At 38.6% G+C, this 17640-nt stretch overlaps 1 protein-coding gene across 1 annotated transcript in view; it reads left to right on the top strand.

Moving 5' to 3' along the window:
- NETO2 (neuropilin and tolloid like 2) overlaps positions 1-17430 on the top strand; it is a 55909-nt gene extending 38479 nt beyond the window's left edge. The window contains exons 8-9 of the mRNA XM_087870407.1: positions 12209-12322; positions 13547-17430. Coding sequence (XP_087726533.1) covers positions 12209-12322; positions 13547-14127 — 695 coding nt within the window. The 3' untranslated portion in view covers positions 14128-17430. The remainder of the gene's footprint in view (positions 1-12208; positions 12323-13546) is intronic.
- Positions 17431-17640: the final 210 nt, after the last annotated feature.

Raw genomic sequence — 17640 nt, 5'->3', positions numbered from 1 at the left:
TCTCAAAATTAAAAATAATTGCCAGTAGTATTAATTCAGCGTGGTATGTAATTATGAATCTACCAAAATTTAGGTAGGCTGTGTTTTCGTTCTTCCAATTTTTTATTTTTAAATAATTTTAAGCTTCTCTAAAGTTATAAAAATAGTGCAGAGTTTTCATATGTCCTTCACGCAGGCGCCCCTAATAATGTGGTAAAACTGAAAATTAACACTGATGCAGTATTATCGACCAATATATAGACCTTTTCCACATGTCACTAGCTTTCCTATTAACGTGCTTTTCTGCTGCAGGATCCCACGTTTACTTGCCATCTGTCCTTTAGTCACCTCAGTCTGTGACAGCTCCTCAGTCTTCAGTGACCTTAACATAGTGGAAGAGCCCTGGCTGTTTATTCAGTAGAATGTCAATTCGAGTTTGTCCGGTGTTTTCTCATGGATTCTTTGGAGGTTATGTGTTTCTGTCAGCACCACAGAAGTGATCACACCATTGAGGCAGGGGTGGGTAATGTGGGTTTGTCTCCTGTTAACTGGGGTCCCTTCCTTGAGGTGCTCTCTGGCACGTTTCTCCACTCTAAAGTTCCTGATGTTTTCATTTCTAGTTAATCATTCTCGTTGAGACTGTGCAAATATGCTTTTGCTCACTAATTTTAGCATCTGTTAATGGTTTGTGCCTGTAATAGGTATTATTGTAGTGTTTACCTAACGGTGGTTTTCTGTTTCCATCATTCCTTCTGCACTTACTAGTTGTAATTCTACTGTAAGGAAGAGTTATTTTTCCCCTCATCCATCTATTCAATGATTTATATCAGTATGAGTTTATGGCTTTTCATTTTTCACCATTATTATATGTATAATTATATATAACCTGTAGTTATTGTAATACTAACATTATTTTGTTACTCAGAGTCCCAGCTTTGGCCATTGGGAGCTCCTTCGAGTTGTCCCTTAACTTTTGATGGGTCCTTTTTTTTTTTTTTTGAATCACTTTCTTGCTTTCTATCACCACAAGATGGCCCAGGTTCAACTGTGTTCTCCCTGGTCCAGCCCTAAAACCAGCCATAGTGCCAAGAAGCCCTTTTCTTCTCTTACAGAAGACTGCTAAAGACACTTCTGGGGTTTTTGTAGGAACCCCCCCTGAACCTGTGGACTGCTTTTGAGCGGTGTCATCTTGACAAGCCGTAAGCCCTCCTGCCCATGAACCCACAGCGTCTTCCCATTTACTTGTCTTTAATTTTTTTCACGAGTGTTTTGTACTTTTTACTATACAAGTCTACAAGTACACATTGCTGGTGTGTAGAAATGCACCTGACTGTTGTATGCTGTGTTTGTATCCCGCAACTTGCCGAACTAGTTTATTAACTGTGTGTGTGTGTGTGTGTGTGTTTCTGATCTTGTTAAGGTTTTCTACATACAAGATCATATTGTCTGCAAACAAGTAATTTTCCAATATTGGCTGCTACTCTATTTTTTTCTTTCCTTTTCTCGCCTAACTGCTCTTGCTAGGGCTTCCAGTACCGTATTGCTAAAGGAGACGCCCTTGTCTTGTTTCTGATCATAGGAGCCAAGCTTTCAGCCTTTCACCCTAGAGTAGGTGTTAGCTGTGTGGTTTTCATAGATGGTCTTTATCATGTTGAGGAAATTTTCTTCTTGTCCTAATTTATTAAGTGTTTTCATCATGGAAGGATGTCGAATTTTATCATATGCTTTTTCGGATTCAATTGAAATGATTATGTCCTTTTTTCCTCTTCATTCTGTTAATGTGGTGTATTACATTGATTTTCGTAGAACCATTTTTATGTTTCAGGAATAAGTCCCACTTGGTCATGGTGTATAATCCTTTTAATATGTTGCTGAATTCACTGCTAGCATTTTGTTGAGGAATTTTGCATCGATATGCATAAGGGGTATTGGTCTGTAGTTTTATTTTCTTGTATCTTTGTCTGGCTTTGATATCAGGGGTATGCTGGTCCGTAGAATGAATAAGAAGTGACCCTTCCTCTCCAACTTTTTGAAAGAGCTTGAGAGTTGACATTCTATAAACGTTTGGTAGAATTCCCCAGTGAAGCCATCCAGGCCAGGAAATTTCTTTGTTGGGAGATAGTTTGATTACTGATTTAGTCTCCTTGCTAGTTAGAGACCTGTTCAAATTTTCTATTTAGTTTTAGTCGGTTTTGGTAGAACGTATGTTTCTAGGAATTTGTTTATTTCATCTAGACCTGCAGTTTGTTGGTATAGAATTGTTTGTAGAATTCTTTTAGTCCCTTTTATGCCTGTAACTTCTGCAATAATGTCTCCACTTGAATTTCTGATTTTACTAATTTGAATCTTTTCCTATTTCTCTCTTTTTACCTTAGTCATTGGAACGAAAGGCTTGCCAATTTTGTTGACCTCTTCAAAGAACCTTTTTTTTGTTTTGTTTTTTTTCTTTTCTCTGATTTTTCCATTCTCTATCTCTCTTCTCTATTATTTCAGTGTTTCTGACAAAGGCATAGAACTCCAAGTTTAGTTTATCCTTTTTTCCTCCTTCTTTAAAAAGGTTAAGTTACTGATTTGAGATCTTTCTCCTTTTTTTACGTAGTTATTTATAGCTATAAAATTCCTTCTTTGCACTGCTTTCACTGCTTCTCATAAAGCTTTGCTGTGTTGTGTTTTCATTTTCATTTATCTCAAGGTATTCTCTAATTTCCCTTGTGATTTCTTCTTTGACCAGTTGGTGGGTTAAGAGTATGTAGTTTAATTTCCACATACTTATGAATTTTCCAGTTTTCATTCTGTAATTTCTAGTTTTATTTCGGTGTGATTGGAAAAGATACTTTGTATGATGTCAGTCTTTAAAGATTTCTGTGTGTATGTGGCGTAACATGCAGTCCATCCTGGAGAAAGTTCCATATACACTTGAAAAAAATTTGTATTTTGCTGTTGTTGGGTGGAATTTTCTGTATATTTCTATTAGGTCCAATTGGTTTATAGTGTTATTCTTTTATTTGCTTATTAATCTTCTGTGTAGTTGTTCTACCCATTATTGAAAGTGGGAGAGTGAAGTCTCCAACCAATTACTGTAGAATATCTGAATTCTACCTTGAATTCTGATAGTGTTTGCTTCTTGTATTTTAGGACTCTAGTTTTTGGTTTATATTTTTTTATAATTGTATCTTCTGGATGAATCCCTTTTACCAACATACAGTGTCCCCCTTTGTCACTTGCAACAGTGTTGATTTAAAGTCTATTTTTGTTGATATTTGTATGGCCACCCCAGCTGTCTTTTGGTAACTGTTTGCATGGAATATCTTTCTCCATTTTTTCACTTTCAACCAACTTATGTCTTTAGGTCTAAAGTGAGTCTTTTGTAGAACAGTATATAGTTGGATCTTTGGGGGGGGGTATTATCTGTTCTGCCAGTCTCTGCTTTTTAAATGAAAGGTTTAACTCATTTACATTTACGGTAATTACTAAGAAGGAAGGACTTCTGTTTTGCTGTTTGTTTTCTAAATCTCTTAAAGCTTTTTGTCCCTCATTTTCTTCATTACAATCTTCTTCTGTGGTTAATTGACTTCTTGTAGCAACACATTTGAATTTCCTTTTATGTATATTCTTTAGGTATTTTCTTTGTGGCCATAGTGGGGTTTTGTCTTTTTATGAGTTGGTTACATCTTTAAAAGTCATTTTTACTATTTTGTGAGCATGTGAGAACCTTTTCATATTAAAGAACGGGGTAGCTCATGTATAGATACTGACCCAGCTTAAAAGTAGAAAAACTCAGAGGAGAGCATTTTAGGATTCTTCTCTTAAACTCCTGATAATTCACATGAACAAATCTCAGGAAAAACTGGTTCTGTTGCCTTTCTGTCTCCTGTAAAAGTCCAAGTGACTTGTCTGTACTTCCTAATAATTATTTTGTTGATTTTGCTTGTCATAAGTACAAATCGTATTACATTAGCTTTGATTTAAAAAAAAAAAACTAACAAAAATACTGTCATGTTTTTGGCTTGGTTTTGAATGGCTTGGTTTAACTTTAATCTACGTTTGGATAGTGCTGATTAGTCTCTCTGACTAGTCCCTTTCCTCACAGTCACCTCTGTATGAAGAAAATTACCATTTAGAGACTCATCCAAACTGCCCCAGTGTAGTTGACTGTATATGTTCATATCACATGTATTTTAAAATAAGTGGTAGATGTTCTGTATTGTCCTCTAAGAGAAGGAAATATTTTCACTTTTATATCCTGACTGGTGAATACAGTAAAATGGTTAACTATATATATTTTTGCCAATCAAAATTTGTAAATATAAAAGTGTAAGAATAAGATACTATCAGATATTTTTCTTGAGAAATTTAGGAATTAGTAATTTTTCCCTTCATGTATAATTTCAAGATATTATATTATTATTCCATGGATTCTATGGCAAGATCATGATCGTATGTGACCCACACAAGCTTTATTATAGCTGAACTCTTCTATCTATAATTTTGAAAGACTCGAATTGCCAGCTGGCTATTTGGGTCAGGAAGCCGATTTAGCTGATCAGCCTTCCTACCTGTCTTCCGTTCATTTATTTAACATTTATCATACAAGATACTGTGTTTGGTATGAAGTACAGAAATGGATGGAACAGTCCCAGCTCTAAAGGATCTTCTTATAGTCTTTTAGGTGAGGTAACATACATGCAAATGGGACAGTTGCAGGAATGACTATGACAAAGACCGAGACAGAAAATGAAGTGCTTCCTGGTTAAATATCCAGGTTACTTCTAGCAGACAGCAACGATTATGGAGCAAGTAGTCCTTGAAAGGAGGGCCTTTGAGTTTATCCCTGAGGGCAGGTGGATTTTAGGAGATAGAAATGTTGAATAATTGAGGTTGTTGTTCCAAACAGAAGCTACGAATGACAAAGCACACAGAGCCCGGGCATGTCTGGATCACAGAAAATAGTGGAAGAAAGAAGAGAGAAAAATGCATCAAGAAAGAGAGATTAAAACTAGAGTTAGAAGACCTTTAAATTAAAGGCTATAATTATGGGGCGCCTGGGTGGCTCAGTTGGTTGGGCATCTGCCTTCAGCTCAGGTCATGATCCTGGAGTCCTGAGATCAAGCTCGGCATCGGGCTCCCTGCTCAGCTGGGAGTCTGCTTGTCCCTCACCCTCTACCCTGTTTGTGCTCTCTCTCTCAAATAAATAAAATCTTAAAGAAAAATTAAAAATTAAAGGCTAAAATTAGAGTTCATACTACAGGCATTGGGGGTTTTGAAGGGTTTCATGCTACACAATGACATAATCAGAGCCGTGCGTCAGTTGGAGTGTGGAGGCTTGCGTAGGAGGGAGGCCAGCTTCCACAGTCAGGGGCCTCTAGACCAAGATGGTCTGAACCAGAGCAGTGACAGAGGGAAAGTTGTGGAAGTAGAATCAACAAGAGTTGGTGGCTGGCCAGACGGAAAAGTAGCAGAATGAGTCAAGGATACCTACAGTTTCAGTCCGACTGACTTGGAAATGAAAATTGGAGAGATAAGAAGAATAAGTATTGAGTTATTTTGGATTTAGTGAGTTTCTCAAGTAGCTGGAAATGTCAGGAGCTCAGCAGTGATATTTACCGGGAGTAAACTGTGTGGCTGCTGCTTGTTGCACTACGGATGCATATAAGCTGTTTCCAAAAAAAATTTTATCAACTTTTCACACTTGAAAAAAACAGCAATGTAATGGCTGCTTCACTCTTTCAAATAACTACAAAGCAGTGCTTGATACAAAGATATATTTTCAGTTAGCAAGAAAGCCTTTCGGCCGTTTTCCTTTCTCCTCGGTTTATTTATTCCCAGCGTCTTACACCTGTGCTTTCCAGTAGTGCCCAGCAGCCCCGTGTGGCTGTTGGACACTCATAATGTGGCCCATCGCAACTGAAATGTGCTATAATTATAAAGGCATATCCTGGATTTCAAAGACTTGGTATGAAATAATGTAAAATATCTCATGAATAATATTTTATAGGTGTTAAGTGAGAACGTTTGGGGTATTGTTCAGGGCTCCCCAACACCACCCACATGTCAGGTGATTTGCTAGAAGGACTCACAGGACTCTGCATGTATTTGAATACTACGGCTGAGATTTCTGACAGTGAAAGGGTATGGGGTCAACGGAGAATTACTGTCTGAGTCCTCGCAGAGAAGTACTCACAGGCTCCCCAGCGCTCGCTCCCTCCCCTGAAGGGCGCACCGAGCATGTGTATTTCTTGAGCAACAAAAAATGCAGTAACGTGGACAATGTTTTGGTCCAGAGAAGCACCCAAGGTTTTTATTGGGAACTGGTCTCATAGGTCTCACTTTCTGCCTTTCCTGTACCAAAATCGTGGACTCAAAGAAGGAAAGAAGGTGTTCGGCATAAAATGACGTTGTTCACACCAACTCTAGGCACCATGAGCCTTATCGGTCAGGGAATGGAGGGAAGTCCAAGTTCCCAGTTGCCAAAACTAAGGGCCAACCTTGCTCACAAACCCTTCTAAAGGTAGCGGCCTCAGTTCTGCCATAGTAATAATAACTCTTTTCTGCACAGATATATTGGGTTGAATACGCTATTAGTAAAATTAATTCCACCTGTTTCTTTTTAAAGATCTTTATAATGTGGCTACTTGGTCACATTTGGGCTCACATTATATTTATTTTTAGGCAGCACTGATATATATCTTAAATGCAAAATTCTTCTCTAATGTGTTTTAGTTAAGGTATTTCTCTAGATACACTAATGATTTCTCTATCAGTACAAATCTGATAAGAAAACAGGTGAAATGCCTCCCTCAAGTGATGTCTTCACAATAATCACTAAATATAAGACTTAGCTCCATATCCTAAATTTAGCTTTGTTATCCATGAAGAACAAGAAACCCTGTTCAAAAAAAAAAAAAAGTCATATGTATGTGACCAAATAAAGGATTTTGTAAGTTTTTATAAAACAAAAGTCCCAGTTTGGAAATCTCATAAGCACATTAGAGAACTCCAGACGGTACATTTGTATATGCTCATCATTAATTCAAACTGCTAAACTCCTTTGTTTTTCTATAAAACTAAAATGATGTGTAATTATTATGAATCCATTCATGAAAACCATCAATATTTTAGAAAAGGTTTATATGGATGGACTAATTCTGCATGAGATAGTCACTTTATACTTACCCATTGTAGATTACAGATATGCCTAAAATAATATAACTTGGCTAAAATGAATGATACAGACTAGCACTTCCCAAGCACTGAATACTAACACATATCTCACTCTTTAAGACGGGATATGGTTTTAGGAAAATAATTTCTAGGACTACAACTGTGAAAGCAGCAGAAGTTATTTTTGTTAGAATAAATCCATAATGTGATTCTCAGTGACATACTGCCTACGGGGGCTCCTGCAGGCCTAGTTGAAGGACAGACATCTCTCAGCATCACTGTCACATCTCAGGAGAAGGGGAGGGGAACTGATATCCTAACCCTTCTTCTTCCTCAAGCCATGACCCAGCAGTGAGTAAAGGGGGAAAGTAGGAAGTCCTCAGGCTATAAGTGGAAAACGGTTTGTAACTGGCACTATTTTTGCTATTCTCTTTGTCCCTTACTTATAAATTCCAGTAATTCAGCCATTTTTTATAGTTTTTAATCGAAGCATGTCATTAACATCCCATGTCAGTAACTGATACTTCGATTCTCTTTATAAACAGCAATACTTGTCCACTGAAAATCCACAGAGCTTAATACATGTGTAATTATGAGTATAATACATTTCTACAAAACAATATCTGATGATGTCAGCACTGCTTTCTAATTGCTTTAAATAATGTGGGGAGCAGCTGTAAAGAATTCTTTAATAAAACCTGAGGATGTTTTTTTTTTTTTTAAGATTTTATTTATTTATTTGACAGAGATAGAGACAGCCAGCGAGAGAGGGAACACAAGCAGGGGGAGTGGGAGAGGAAGAAGCAGGCTCATAGCGGAGGAGCCTGATGTGGGGCTCGATCCCATAACGCTGGGATCACGCCCTGAGCCGAAGGCAGACACTTAACCGCTGTGCCACCCAGGCGCCCCCTGAGGATGTTTTCTACTCACTGTTCAATCAATGAGAAACACTGACCAGAAAACCTGTCTTTTTCTCCCCTTTTGAGGATTATAAAGAAACATCAAATGTTCTGTGTCACACAATGTTCTGTGGACAAACTTGAAGAGCTAATCGTAGTTGGACTCAAAGTCAGAATACCTAGAAGCCGCAGTGCTGCTTAACACCTCACTCAGCCCGCCTTGAAAATAGCTTCTGTAAAATAGCTGTCTCCTCATTTGTGAACTGGAGAAGACTGGTAAAATTAGAGATCAGTAGGTAATACGATATAGTATGTCATAGGATTGTGGTATGATGCATAAACAAAATGGAAAACTCCAGTTTTTGGAAGTAAGTATTCAAAAATGCTGTGTTCTCTAGGCCATTTGTCATGTTAAAGTGCACACCTGGATGTAATATAATTTTATGATCGATATGACACAGCTGAGGTAGGCACACCAGCTAATTTGGTACTGAAATAAAATACCACCATATATTTTCATTGGCTTTTCTGTCCTCAGCCTAACGGCATATTTATCAAGAATCATGAGATACTTACTTAATGGTTAAATAATACCATGTGATGGATTCAGTCTCTGAGTAAATTACTTACTGGTTATATACATGATTCTTCTGAGAATAGAAGTATCAACATGATTGAGACCACTAAGTTCATAGTCTCATTGATTTTATTCTTGTTTTTTTGTTTTTAAGATTTTATTTATTAGAGAGAGAGAACACAAACGGTGGGGAGGGGCAGGGGGAGAGGGAGAAGCAGGCTCCCCGCTAAGCAGGGAGCCCGACTCGGGGCTCAATCCCAGGACCTGGGATCACAACCCGAGCTGAAGGCAGATGCTTTACCGACTGAGCCTCCCAGGTGCCCTAGTCTCATTGATTTTAGAACCAGAAGTCTGAAATACGCTATAGTCCATCTCATTCGTTTAGAAAGAGGAAGCAGAGACCCAGGGAGTTAGTTAAAATCTTAAAGTAGACAGGCTAACTAATAACAGAAACAATTTGTATTAATTACTTGTCCATTGTTGTTTCTGCTCTCTGTTTCATAGCACTGTTTCCCAAGTTACTCACTATTCTTAGCTATTTTATTTTAGATTCTTGAGTCATGAGAGTCACCCAGGGGTTATTATACTTGAACAGGAGTGGGTAAGTACTCAGCAAATAAGCAAGCCTTAAAGTTTTGTGCAGAGAATAGTTAATTGTATATAGATAAAACTCACACTTAAACTCAATTTCAGCTTATGGAGAAGGGGTGCACAAATCCTGGCTCATAGTGATTAACCGTAGATTATTAGCCTGCTGAACTTGGGTGACTGTTGCCTTTTGGGGATTCTGCCTTAAAGAGAGATTATATTTGTTCTCTAATAGCAAAGCAATTTTGGATGTTATTTTTTGTTTGTTTTAATTGAAGAATAATTGACATTCATTGAATACGGTATTAGTTTCAGTGATTTGATATTTACATACATTAGGAAATGATCACCACAATGAGTCTAGGTTCCATCTGTCACTACACAAAGTTGTTACAGTATTACCGACAATATTCCCTATGCTGTACATTACATCCCATGGCTTATTTATTTTGTAACTGGAAGACTGTTCCTCTTCGTCCCTCTCCCCTACTTTGTCCTGTCTCCCCACGCCCTGTCCTCCAGCACCCATCAGTGTGTTCTCTGTACCTGTGAGTCTTTTGTTTGTGCATTTGTTCTGTTTTGTTAGAATCCACATGTAAGTGAAATCGTAGGTATTCGTCTTTCTCTGACTTATCCATGTTGTCACAAATGGGAAGATTTCACTCCTTTTTATGGCTCAGTAATACTCCATTTTATACATGTACCACATCTTTATTCATTCATCCATTTATGGACACTGAGGTCGCTGCCATATCTTGGCTATGGTAAATAATGCTGCAATGAACATAGGGGTGCAGACATCTTTTTGAATTAGTGTTTTCATTTTCTTGAGATAAATAGGCAAGAGTGGAATTGCTGGATTATAAGGTAATTCTATTAATTTTTTGAGGAACCTCCATACTGTTTTCCACAGTACCTGCACCAGTTTGCATTCCCACCAGCAGTGCACAAGGGGTCCCTTTTTTCCACATCTCCACTGACACTTATTTCTTGTCCTTTCGATGATGGCCATTCTGACAAGTGTGAGGTGGTATCTCACTGTGGTTTTGATTTGCATTTCCCTGATGATCAGTGTTGTTGTGGAGGTTGTCTGTTGACCTACATTGTAAGTCTAGTAAATATTGGATAAATATCACATTATGTTTTAGGGTTTTCTGGGGTCCCAATAAATACCTATTTTTACAGCCCATCTTCAGAGCCACCTTGAGAAATAGACGAAGGGGTCGGGCAGGTGGATACCAAACCATCTGTTGTTTGTGTGTGTTTACCAAGCTGTCAGTTTCGTTACTGCTGGTGCAGTTGGACAATGTGTTTAAGTACTCCAGAGCTTACTGTGATTGTGACCTAAAGAGAGAGCCTGCTCTTTAGAGGGAAAGAAATACTAAATTCATTGTTTTGATAAGGTTCATTGTATATTTGTTTTTAAAAAGATATTATTTAGGGGAAGAAATCCAGTTATTATTAGTCCTGTAAAATTTTACATATTTCTTTTCATCTTGAAAAGAGACTTTTAAAAAGAAAATACAAAAAGTATCTGAGGTCTGTAGTATAATAGAGAGGGGGATTCAGTGTTCCTTCCTTGACAAGACATATACCTTAAATGTAGAATTTTTTTAGACAGGAAATACATTTTGCTTGATTATATTTTTGGAAGTCACAGTGATTAGTTGATTTTTAGGGGCTTCTGTCAATGTGAGAGAAAAGCCGTCATGCGTCCTGACTTTCAGATCTTGTGTGTGTGTCTTTACACTGAAGTACACATTTTTACTATGTTGGTATTTTTGTCTCCAGTCGCGGACTTTATTTCTTAACCGAAGTAAACACACCGAGTCATAATCTAGTGTAACAAGTGTTTACATATACGAGGAAAAGTGTCACATAGAAGCACATCTGGAGTATGACAGGGACACGGGAGTCATACTAGCTACCTAGGAGAACTGAGGGAATCTTCACGGAGAGGGCGGAATTGTGAATGATCTGAAAGATGAGTCGGTGGTCACCAGGAAGGGAAAGGAGGAGACACTTCAGGCTGAAAGAACGGTTTACACAAAATAAAAAGTTACGTGGTATATATTACATATATCTTTATCATTTAAAAAAATTTTAAGTTTGAAATTCCAAAGAGTGATTTTTTTTCCTGGTAAAATCTACATAACATAAAATTTGCCATTTTAACCATTTTTAAGTGCATAGTTCAGTGGCATTAGGTACATTCCTGTCTTTGTGCACCCATCACCACTATCCATCTCCAGAACTTTTTAATCATCTCCACTCCCCTCTCCCACTGGGTCCTCGTAGCTGATTCTCTCTTTTTCTCTCAATGAATTGACTGCTCCAAGTACTTCATATACCTGGAATCATACAATATTTGTGCTTTCGTGTCTGGTTTCTTTTGAGCATGTTGTCTTCAAGATTCATCCATGTTGTGGCATTTGCCAGAATTTCCTAATGAATTGTAAGCGTGAATAATATTCCATTAGATATGTATATACCACATTGCGGTTATCCATTCATCCACCCACAGACATTGATTTAGGTTGTTTCCACCTCTCGGTGGGATACTGCTGCTCTGTGCTTTGTGAATAACACCGCCATGATCGCTGGCGGGCTGTGCGTTCGAGCCCCTGGGAGTGGAACAGCTGGAGCCGATGGTAATCGGTGTGAGTCCCGTTCACCACAGCAACTGTACCATTTTACATTTCCCCCAGCAGCGTGCCGAGCGTTCCAGTGTCTCCACATCCTCACTGACAACTTCTTTTAACGTTTTGAAAAAATTCACCAGGCTACGTACAAGTTCCGTAAGCAGCGTGGTAAATGTGCTCGTGTTCTCCTTACGCAGAGCATGACGTGTGGCACCCAGCCTGAGTTAGAAGTCTTAGGTCAGACCATGTCAGAGTTCCAGCTCGTGTCTTATGGTTTCTGTAGTGCAGAGTGTCGTGAACACTCAGAAGCACCAACAAACCGGGATGCGTTCTTAGCGACAAACTCTTCTTCTTTCCTGCAGCTCCCTGCACGGGCAGCACTTTCTTTTGCCACAGCAACATGTGCATCAATAGTTCTTTAGTCTGTAACGGTGTCCAGAACTGCGCGTACCCGTGGGATGAGAATCACTGCAAAGGTGAGTGCGCCGGCGAAGGCCAGCCTTCTTGACAGGAAAGTGGCCGTTGCCCTTCATTAAGAAACCCTGAAAATGACCTTTTCTGTAACTGCGCTCAGCATAGCTGCTTTGGCCGAAATGGAAACATAGAATATAAATGTTCTTTTAAATGCATCATACACCTCTGGTATGTGGTAAAAGCAAAGAAAAATACTTATTCTCAATGAAAGCATTCTTTTTTTTAACGACCTATGTTTTTTATCTTAAGTTCAAAAGTCCACCATAATATTAAATTATTCTGAGAATAAGGTATCTTTACAATACGAATGACTCAGAAAATAATGCATTATTTACACAGTGTCCTGCACTGTATTTCTAGTGCAGGTCTAAGGTAAACACGACTTGTGGTAATTGCTGAGTATCTACAGACATTATCACATCACTGTCTCAGCCTTGAAGTTTGCCTGCCTTCTATTCTCCAAGAGTCAGTCCACGTCTTACTGTGAACAGTTAGCGTGATCTGATAGGGCTGTCTGAAGTACTTGACAGGAAGTGTTCTCAGGTAATCATTCGGATGGTAGCTCGTGAGGCTGCACCTCAGTGGCTTAGCCTGGTGCCTTTAGTCCTCTCTTGCTGGTGGCGGTCGGTAGAAATACTGTGGTTACACTTACACACGGCAGTTGGCCAAACACACCACGGAACAGAAAGCTAACTTGATAGAACAAGAGTATTTCTTCTGGCATTTTCTCTATATTCATGTTTTTATTTTTTTATTTTATTATTTTTTTAAGACTTTATTTATTTGGGGGAGAGAGAGCACAATTGAGGGGAGGGGCAAAGGGAGAGGGAGAAGCAGACTCCCTGCTGAGCAGGGAGCTCGTCCAGGGGCTCGATCTCTGGACCCTGAGATCATGACCTGAGCTGAAATCAGACGCTTAACTGACTGAGCCACCCAGGCACCCCCAGATTCGTGTTTTTAATTTGATTTGCAAATTGTGTGCTTTCGTGTACCTTCTGAGTAAAGAACCAAGTCCTTTTTCTTTTATGTAATCTGACTATCTTGTGATTGGTTAGTTTAACTGGAGATCATAATGGGATTGTTTTATTTGTTTCAAAACCTAATTTTAAATGGTATCATCTGTAGTGTATTTGACTCACGTGTTCTGCTTTACCTAAAAATACCTCCCAATGTGCGACAGGACTCGTTAGCGAATTTTGAAAGCCTTGTTGTTTCTCTTTCTGCAGAAAAGAAGAAAGCAGGACTATTTGAACAAGTCACTAAAACCCATGGAACAATTATCGGCATCACATCAGGGATTGTCTTGGTCCTTCTCATTATTTCTATTTTAGTACAAGTGAAACAGCCTCGAAAAAAGGTCATGGCTTGCAAAACCGCATTTAATAAAACTGGATTTCAGGAAGTGTTTGATCCTCCTCATTACGAGCTGTTCTCCCTGAGGGACAAAGAGATCTCCGCAGACCTAGCGGACTTGTCGGAAGAACTGGACAACTACCAGAAGATGCGGCGCTCCTCCACGGCCTCGCGGTGCATCCACGACCACCACTGTGGCTCGCAGGCGTCCAGCGTCAAACAGAGCAGGACCAACCTGAGTTCCATGGAGCTGCCTTTCCGCAACGATTTTGCACAACCACAGCCCATGAAAACATTTAACAGCACCTTCAAAAAGAGTAGCTACACTTTCAAACAGGCACATGAGTGCCCTGAACAGGCCCTAGAAGACAGAGTAATGGAGGAGATCCCTTGTGAAATTTACGTCCGGGGACGAGAAGATTCTGCACAAGCATCCATATCCATCGATTTTTAATCTTCTACTAAGGGGACTTTAATTATTCAGTGTGTACGTATGCAGCCCACGGAGCACCCGTACTCTTCAGCAGCCAACCCTTTTCTCCTGTCAAGACTAGGACGACTTCGTTCCCACTAACCCCCTGTAACGGCGAGGCTTTCATTGTCTCAGGCAGCCTATGTGTTAAACCAACCGAGGGACCTACTCTAGTCCGTGAACAGAATAAGTCACTGCTGCGCGGTGTCACACACACAGAGTACCAGCGAAATGGCATTTGGAGAGGCGCACGGTGGTGCTGAGCCAGGCTCAGGCTGCCCGTTAGGCTCGGCAACAGGAATACTGCTCTGGATTGATCCCACAGTCAGTTGAAAAATAAGATTTGTCTCTATGTTCCTTTTGTTTTTCTTTTCTCTAAATTTAATTTGTTTTATAAGTCCACGATTTTACCGTTTTGGTTTCTTACATAAATATAAATGGTTAATGTACCACACATATTTCAATACAGGCATTTGTTCTAGAATTTGTCAAAATATAACTCGTTACTGCGCTAAGTGCCAGCAAAGACCAGAGTTCTGCTTCACCCATCTGTTTCTTCTTCACTGCTGCCTTTTAATTACTAGATCCTTAGTCTTTATTTTTTGTGAATAGTAGATGATATGAGTTATCACCTTTATCACCTTTATCATATTTTGTCTTATACTAGAAGATTTCATAATCCTAGGATGTATGCACCCTTGCCAGTTGTGACTAAAACCTTGAAAAAGATGAAAACTTCTACAAATTCTTTGAAATTTCCCAAATTTGGTCACATGCAGTGGTGGCCCATTCATTCCTGTGTGCAAAGTCGTTTCATTCATTTCGGGGGAGGCCTGTAATTATGTTTCTTTGCTGTGTTTCTCATCACCAGGTTTGTGTTTCCTGTTACTTTTAAAAGAAGATGATTTTTCTCCCTTTGTATGGGTTTATGTTATGGCACATGGTAGCCAAGGTTGTATGAGAGTTAAAGGGAAATTCCTAAGAAACTGTAAGAGCCCTCAGATTGCTTCTTACTTGGGACAATACATTTTTCTAGTTCTTACCAAGAATAACAACTTCCACTTTTTTTTAAACTGCGCTTTTGACCTTATGTTTTTTTTTATGGTATATAAACAATAATTTATAAACATGATATAAAAATTTATTGTGTTTTTTTAGACTTTTGATATTATTTGATACTGTACAAACTTTATTAAATCGAGATTAAAGACCTACATGAGAGATTTCTTTCAGTGTTCGCACCAGTGGCTTTGCATACAAGTATGCTGTGATGGGACCACATGTTGTAACTTATTGTAAAGACCTTGGTAATGTGTACATAAGCTTTTGTTTCTTTTTGTTACTGCATTTAGTTTATGATAAACTTTTCACTCGTGTGTTATTTATTTTAAATCACTACACAAATCATATATTAAAATATACATTGTTACATGATTCTTCAATCATGTTATTGCACTGAGATTTTGGATCTTAAGGTATATATGGAAAGGAATCCACTTATCAAATTATAACTAACACAGACATGCCATTTAAAAGAGGTGAATCCTCATTTTGATATTTTTTGTACTAAATTCTCAAGTGAGAAATTGAAGTTTCGCTGAATTTCATTGATTTTTTTTTTTAAGATCTCCCATGTGTGGGTTTTCTCGGATTAGTGAAAACTGGGAACTTTAAATATGGTACATATAAAATACCCCTTCAGAATGTTTCTTATATCACCTTTTTTATTTTTTAAAAGTATATACTATCCAGGAGATAGGAAACCCCGTAGATAGTATATTCATGATTTAACATTTTTAAAAGTCAGCATAATTTCCTGTTTTAGAAATACAATTTGGGAAGGGAGAAAGACTTAATGAATGTAGTATTCATTGAACTAATGAGCCAGAGCCAGATTAGATAGAAATTCTTTCAGGAGCTATGGTGAATAGGCATTCTAGTAGTTAGTAGCCAGCCAAGATTTGAACAGCATAGTAAATATTTAATATAACTGTGATCTCATTGTTCACGATCATGAAGGAAAACTAGCATATTTGCTATGTAAGATTATATCCATTATAAAAACAGCTGTTAAGTCCATCTTTACCACCTACGTGATAGTAGAAACTAATACAGTACGCTTAGCTCCATGAACTATACTCACTTGTAGCTATATTTTTGAAATTTGTATCCTATTTTCTTTTAAAAGGGCATGAAGAGGCCTACAAAATAGAGCCTTTAAAGAAGACATTTAACATTAAAACAGCACAGAATCACATAGCTTCAAGCAACGCCACTTAGCAAGGAAAGCTTGGACAACAATTTTGGTTCTAAACAATTTTGGTTCTAAACTTTCTGGCTGCTAAAACCAATGAAATGGTTTTTGTTTTTCACAGTAGAGACCCAAACTTATCTGCAGAGGCTAGTTTTCTCTTCAACTAAAGAAAGAGGATCTTTATATAGAACATTTCCTCAGAATTTAAAACAGATGCAAAATGCAGAGAGAAGTCAGTTATCTAGGGAAGGCAACGTCTTAGTACAGTCTAGGGTCGTTGCTTTTTGATCAGTCTGGCTGCAGGGGTAGAACTGAAGAGCCAGATAATCAATAATAGCTAAGCCAGCCTTAAACTGCCATATATTGTATGCCTTCATTGAAGTACAGATGGACGTTAGGCCTCGTTTAAACATTTTTTAGTCGAACATTTATTTGGCAGTATGCTGTGAGAAGAGAATGGAACTGTTTTTTAGGCATTATTACCAGCATAATGCTAATTGCTGTATTCTACGGTCTTTCATCTTTGAGGTCAGTAAGAAAACTTCACAAATTGTTTACTAAAGCAAAAGCCATAAATTTGAGTAACGAAAGATGAACTTTAGCCATCTTGTGGAAGTTCTTACATCCTTCACGGAAAATACTGAAGCCAGTTGTTCAACACACAGCGGAAAATGCGAATCTGAAGGGGAGAGTATCTCCAATTCGGGAGCTGCAGGAAGGACGCCTCTACAATCGCCGTTACCTTTCACCTGCGATCCGGAGTTTAGCACAAGATACCAACACTCAAGTGCCCACAAATGGCGGGAAAACTACGAATCCCAACATCTAAAGTGTGTGCGAATAAAGTGTGATGTACCTTTTGTGGAGGGAAATGTGCACCCTAAAGGTTTAACCAAAAGCAAGAGATTTCCCACCTTTCACATCACAAAAGAGATTAAAAAGGCTCCTTTACCTTCGACTTGTTAACAGCTTTTGTGTCTGTCTGTCATGTTTCATGTAATCATTAGGCATTAAAAGATCTAGCTCCTAAATGCCTGCTTCTGAACATTTTTATAGTTCTGTTGCTGGTGAGCGGGATGCCTTCCGGTTTCAGGAGAGTGTCAAGTGATGAGACAGGACAGGAAAAAAGCCTAGTTGTGGTTCCAGGTGTGATTCTCAAAGGGGATTATGTCCTCTTCCAAAATGGCGTCTGCTATGTTGTTCATGATAGAAGGGACCTTGAGTCTGGGGGGTTCTTAAGA

Source organism: Ursus americanus, chromosome 21 (genome assembly GCF_024610735.1).
Source record: "Ursus americanus isolate L20-20 chromosome 21, mUrsAme1.1.p, whole genome shotgun sequence".
In the NCBI taxonomy this organism is placed as follows: Eukaryota; Metazoa; Chordata; class Mammalia; order Carnivora; family Ursidae; genus Ursus; species Ursus americanus.
The sequence above is the reverse complement of the archived record's forward strand: the minus strand, read 5'-3'. Positions and strand labels throughout refer to the sequence as shown.